The 6000-nt window shown below is 45.1% G+C and overlaps 1 protein-coding gene across 1 annotated transcript in view; it reads right to left on the reverse strand.

The window, feature by feature from the left end:
• The window catches only part of MSH4 (mutS homolog 4), a gene marked incomplete at both ends in the record, with an annotated part of 61918 nt that extends 55918 nt beyond the window's left edge, over nucleotides 1–6000 (reverse strand). The window contains 2 exons of the mRNA XM_079777823.1: nucleotides 1639–1821; nucleotides 5754–6000. Of these exons, the coding sequence (XP_079633949.1) occupies nucleotides 1639–1821; nucleotides 5754–6000 (430 nt within the window). The remainder of the gene's footprint in view (nucleotides 1–1638; nucleotides 1822–5753) is intronic.

A 6000-nucleotide genomic window follows, 5' to 3' on the forward strand; every position in this document is an offset into this window, starting at 1 on the left:
TGGCAGGATCGTGCCTATGCATGGGCTCAATAACAGGAACTTCCTCTTACCAAAGTTGACCTGGTTACTCACACTGCTGAGTGCCTAACCTGCCAAAAGCAGAGATCACATTAAATGTCCCAAAAAACACCACTCCTCAGGGAAACAGCTTTAGATTCATTACACTGGATTTCTTCCATCCTGGAGAGGGAAGAGATCTGTCTTCACTGGAACAAACACATATTCTAGATACAGATTTGCCTTCTTTGCACATAGTACTTCCACCAGCATCACCATCTATGAATTCACAGAATGGCTTATCCACCATTGTGGCATTCAACACAGTAACGCATCTGACCAAAATGGTCAGTGGAGGATAAGGGTAGAAGGGTTGCCCTTATAGATATTAAGATGTAATATAAAACTAAAGACAGTGTGATATTGGCAGAGATTGGAAATTAAGAGAGGTAGAAACACAACCATCTGGGTCTATGATATATGACAAAGGTGGAGAAAGGATATTCAAGAAATAGGAGTTATCTCTGTGGGAAAATTAAATTGACTTCTTACCTCATATTATAAACAAAAATCAATTCTAGGTATATTAAAAACTTAAATGTGCCCTAGCTGGTTTGGCTCAATGGATAGAGCGTCATCGGCCTGGGGACTGAAGGGTCTCAGGTTCGATTCCAGTCAAGGGCACATGCCCGGGTTGTGGGTTTAATCCCCGGTAGGGGGCATGCAGGAGGCAGCCAATCAATGATTCTCTCTCATCATTGATGTTTCTATCTCTCCCTCTCCCTTCCTCTCTGAAATCAATAAAAATATATTTAAAAAAAAAAAAACACCTTAAAATGTAAAATGCAAAACTTCAGAACTCTTAGAAGAAAATATAGGAGAATATTTTTCTGACCTGGGATAGGGATAAAGTTTCTAATCAAATATATACAACGCAGCAATCATAAAAAAAATATTGATAAATTTGACCCTACTAAAATGAAGAATTCTGATTTCTGCTTCTGGTAATGGTAGGCAAAGTTATTTTAAATCAATTGTCTTCGTGAAAGCAACAAAGTCCTAGACAAAATATAAATATACAAATATATATGCAAAAATCATACAAAACACAAACATAACCAAAATACATACAAATATACAAAAAAAACTTAAAAATGTTAAAGAGCTTCAGGAATACCTGTGATTGTGTGTCAAGACATATCGAATTACACACTTTAAATGTGCAATTTATTGCATGCTAATTATATCTTAATAAAGCTGTTAAAAAATATACCATGAGGTCATACTGATACTTTCAATTTACCTTAAAAAAAAAAGAAATATTAAAGAGCAGAAAGATACTGAGGACTTTTGGGGTCTAAATCCAGAAAATATAACAATCCAGAGAGGCAAGCCCAGCAAAAGTAGACAATTTTTCTTTGAGGCCAGAGTGGTTAAAATAATGTAGACCTACATTAATTGACGAACTGTTAGAAACTAACCTAATCTCAAATTATGGATATGGATAAATTGGTACATTTATCTTTCAATCAGTCATATCAGGTACAAAACACTTCAAATGAATGTAACCACCCTAATTTATATTTTAAAAAACTTTAAAGTTTCAAAAAGTCATCTAGTTCAATATTCCACTCACTTTACCTGAATATCCTATTTGCGGTGTCCAACTTTTATATCCTGATCTCTGTGGATTTCCAGCAGACAATGGAGTTTTTAGTGTTTGAGGATAATTATTGTCTCGTGCAGAAGATGAGCTTGTTCCAAAATTAAAATTTGATGCAAATGTATTTTCTGCATAGGACCTTTTGTTTTCAAAGTATGAACCTAAATTCAAAAAATTAAATATCAGTTTTTAAAGATTCAGAATTATGCAATGATGCCTACAGTCCCTACAATTTTTACCATGTTCACCTTCTATAAAACTTCATGTTAATGATTTTTTAAAATATAACAAATTATGACAAATGACATTATTGATAAGTAATCTTATACTAAAACATCAGGAAAAGTGCTTACTAATAAGGCTTTTGCTTCTACAAATTCACTAAGATTACTCTTGCTGAAATTTTAAGCTACCTCCTAATTTTCAAATACACCAGATATATTTACTTTATAATTATGAGACCACTTTTCCTCTCTGGACTTCTTTGAAATTCTCTCCTCCAATGTAAATGTATAAAGAAAGCTCTGGATTCACTTAAATTCACTTCCTTATTTAGGTACTTAACCTGGTTTATTACCTATTTTACAGGATTGTCATAAAACTTAAAAGAATGTACACAAACAGCCTAGCATAGTGTTTTGTTTTGTTTTAAATAACTAGAGGCCCGGTGCACGAAATTTGTGCACGGGGGGAGGGGGGGTCCCTCAGCCCAGTCTGCACCCTCTCCAATCTGGGACCCCTTGAGGGATGTCCGACTGCCTGTTTAGGGGCAGTCGGACATCCCTCTCACAATCCAGGACTGCTGGCTCCCAACTGCTCGCTTGCCTGCCTGCCTGATTACCCCTAACCGCTTCTGCCTGCCAGCCTGATCACCTCCTAACCACTCCGCTGCCAGCCTGGTTGATGCCTAACTGCTCCACTGCCAGCCCGATTGCCCCTAAATGCCCTCCCCTGCAGGCCTGGTCACCCCCAACAGCCCTCCCTTGCAGGCCTGGTCACCCCTTAACTGCCCTCCCCTGCTGGCCTGGTCCCCCCCAACTGCCCTCTCCTGCAGTCCTGGTCCCCCCCAATGGCCCTCCCCTGCTGGCCTGGTCTTCCCCCAACTGCCCTCCTCTGCTGGCCTGGTCATCCCTAGCTGCCCTCCCTGCTGGCCTGATTGCCCACAACTGTCTCCCCTGCAGGCCTGGTCCTCCCCAACTGCCCTCCCCTGCAGGCCTAGCCCCCAAAATGGCTCTCCCCTGCAGGCCTGGTCCCCCCTAACTGCCCTCTCTGCTGACCTGTTCCCCCCAACTGCCCTCCTCTGCAGGCCTGGTCCCCCCAACTGCACTCCCTGCAGTCCTGGTCCCCCCCCCAAATGCCCTGCCTTGCAGGCTGTGTCTCCCCCAACTGCTCTCCCCTGCAGGCCTGCCCCCCATCAACTGCCCTCCCCTGCAGTTCTGGTTTCCCCCAACTGCCTGCCCCTGCAGGCCTGTTCCCCCTCAACTGCCCTCCCCTCTGGCCTGGACCCCCCAACTACCCTCCCCTGCAGGCTTGGGTCCCCCCCCCGCAACTGTCCTCCCCTGTAAGCCTTGTCCCCCTCAACTGTCCTCCCCTGCAGGCCTGGTCCCCCCCAACTGCACTTCCCTGCAGGCATGGTCCCCCACAACTGTCCTCCCCTGCTGGCCTGGCCCCCCCCCAACTGCACTTCCCTGCAGGCATGGTCCCCCACAACTGCCCTCCCCTGCAGGCCTGGTCCCCCCCAACTGCCCTCCCCTGCAGGCCTGGGTCCTCCCCAACTGCCCTCCCCTGCAGGCCTGGGTCCTCCCCAACTGCCCTCCCCTGCAGGCCTGGGTCCCCCCCCCAACTGCCCTCCCTTGCTGGCCTGGTCTCCCCCAACTGCCCTCCTCTGCCAACCTGGTCTCCCCCAACTGCCCTCCTCTGCAGGCTATCTTGTGGCGGCCATCTTGTGTCCACATGGGGGCAGCCATCTTGTGTCCACATGGGGGCGGCTATCTTGTGTCTTGGTGTGGTGGTCAATTTGCATATTACTCCTTTATTAGATAGGATTATCTGAGATAGGCTTTAAAGACTGAAAAACAGAGCCCAAATGGCCTTGGTTGTCCTGTTAAGAGTTTGATCTTATACCTGCAAATACAGAACCACTCATTTAAGTAGCAAGGGATATGATAAGATTTTCATTTCCCATGACTCTGTTGACACTAAGCTTGGAAAAAGGAATACTTAGGAGTTTGATGCAATAATTCAGATGTAAAATAATGAGGTTCTGTAATGGCACAGAAATAGAAAGGGACAGAATTATTTGGAAGATAAAGATAAACAGGACTCTATTTGGATGTTGTGAGGGAATACTTGAATTGTTGAAGTCTTCTAAGTTTAAAAGATTTAGACAACCCAATGATTGAGATAAGGAGATGAATTCACTTATTCATATAGTGAGTCTGAGGAGTCCACTGGTCCCTCACTAGAAACTCCAGAGGACAGTCTGAAAGGAATTTGGAACATAGATGAAATCTGAGTTGTTGTAATCACATCCAGGTTGAAGTGGTCTAGGGAAAAAAAAAATTAAGGACAAACCAACAATTAGAAAACTCGCAAAGGTGAGCACAGTTCTCTGGAAGACAAAAGAAAATTGGGAGTAGAGTCAAGAAAGTGAAATTAAGAGAATTCACGAAAAGACTTATGAAGCATCTATATATATAAAAGCCTAATATGCAAAGTGTCCCCTTGAGAGTTTGACCGACCAGGAGTTCCATAGCTCGCTATGACGTGCACTGACCACCAGGGGGTAGCATGGAACGAAGGAAGGCCCCAGCCGGCAGCCGGCAGCTGCTAGTAACCCTACCCGTGCACGAATTTCTGGAACTGGGCCTCTAGTATTAAATACAGTGGAAAGGTCACAGGAGATGAAACTGAAAAGTGACCATTGGATTTGACATTTGTTAATTTACCATTAAGTTGCAACAGTATGTGAAAAGTGATGGTTTCCCCATGGAGTGACCAAATATAAAACAAATGAGTTGAACTCACCTTGAAGGACATACATTTTGTAATATTAAACATACCATTAACCTGAATTAGATAAAATGTTAAGTTTAATGTATTTTCATCATTTCCTAGATGGCTTGGAGACTTAAGTTCAGGAGCCAAGAGGTTCACCATTCCTATCACCAAACTCTACACAAATTCTGTCATTTTGTCATACATAGTTGACCCTTGAACAAGGGTTTGAAATATGCAGGTCCTTATAAGTGGTTTGTGTTGGGTGTTTTTAAATAAATACTAGCCATGTGTTTTCTCTTCCTTATGATTTTTGGTTTGTTTTTAATCCTCCTTGAGGATATTTTTCCATTGATATTTTAGAGTGTGGAAGAGAAAGGGAAAGGCAGGGAGAAATATCAACGTGAGAGAAACACATCCATTGGTTGCCTCCTGCACGCTCCCTATGACCAGGGCCCCAGGGGGGAGGAGCCCGCAACTGAGGTACATGCTCTTGACAGGAATCGAACCCAGGACCCTACAGTCCACAGGCCAATCCTCTACCCAATGAGCCAAACCGGCTAGGGCTGATTTTCTTAATAACATTTTTTTCCCTCTAGCTTACTTAATTGTAAGAATACAGTATTAATACATATAAGCAAACAAAATACATGTTAATTTACTGCTTGTATTATTGGTGGTAAGGCTTTCCGGTCAACTGAAGGTTATTATTATAAGTTTTGGGGGAGTCAGAAGTTAGACAGGGATTTTCTCGATTGGGCGGGGTTGGTGACCCTAACATCCTCACACTTACACTGTTCGTTCAGTGGTCAACTGTACTTTGGTGGGGGGTTGGCGGTTAGGGGAAGGAGGGTCATTATACCAGACATTTCAGTCTTCCTCGGAACTTAGCCATCCTCCATCACAGCCTTGTAATAAAACCAGTTTGGACTGTCAGCCTGTTAATCACTCTGACCATCAAATTTCCAGAGCACCCCGTTCTCCTCATCCAACCAAACCACCACTGAAATGTCTGCGCTAACCACCAACCACCGCTCCCGGCACCTCCAGGGGCTGCCGGCCGCTACCCAGGGGAATTCCCCCAACCTCTCCTTGCCTCGAGCGCTGCGGGGAGCCGGCAGGGCGGTGGGCACAGGACCGGGGAGGCTGCTGCTGCTGCTCCGGTCGCCCGCGGCCCCGGACGTGCCCCAAGGGGTGGAGGCAGAGGCCTTGGCTGAAGGGAGGCTCTGAGGGGTCTCCTGGAGTCCGAAATTGTAGCGGGGCCCTTGCGACCAGGGCTCCGTGGATGACTGGGAAGCCGCAGGGACTGAAGGCGAGGTGGATGAGATCTCCGGCCTCAGCAT

Source organism: Cnephaeus nilssonii, assembly GCF_951640355.1.
Source record: "Cnephaeus nilssonii genome assembly, chromosome: 7".
In the NCBI taxonomy this organism is placed as follows: domain Eukaryota; kingdom Metazoa; phylum Chordata; class Mammalia; order Chiroptera; family Vespertilionidae; genus Cnephaeus; species Cnephaeus nilssonii.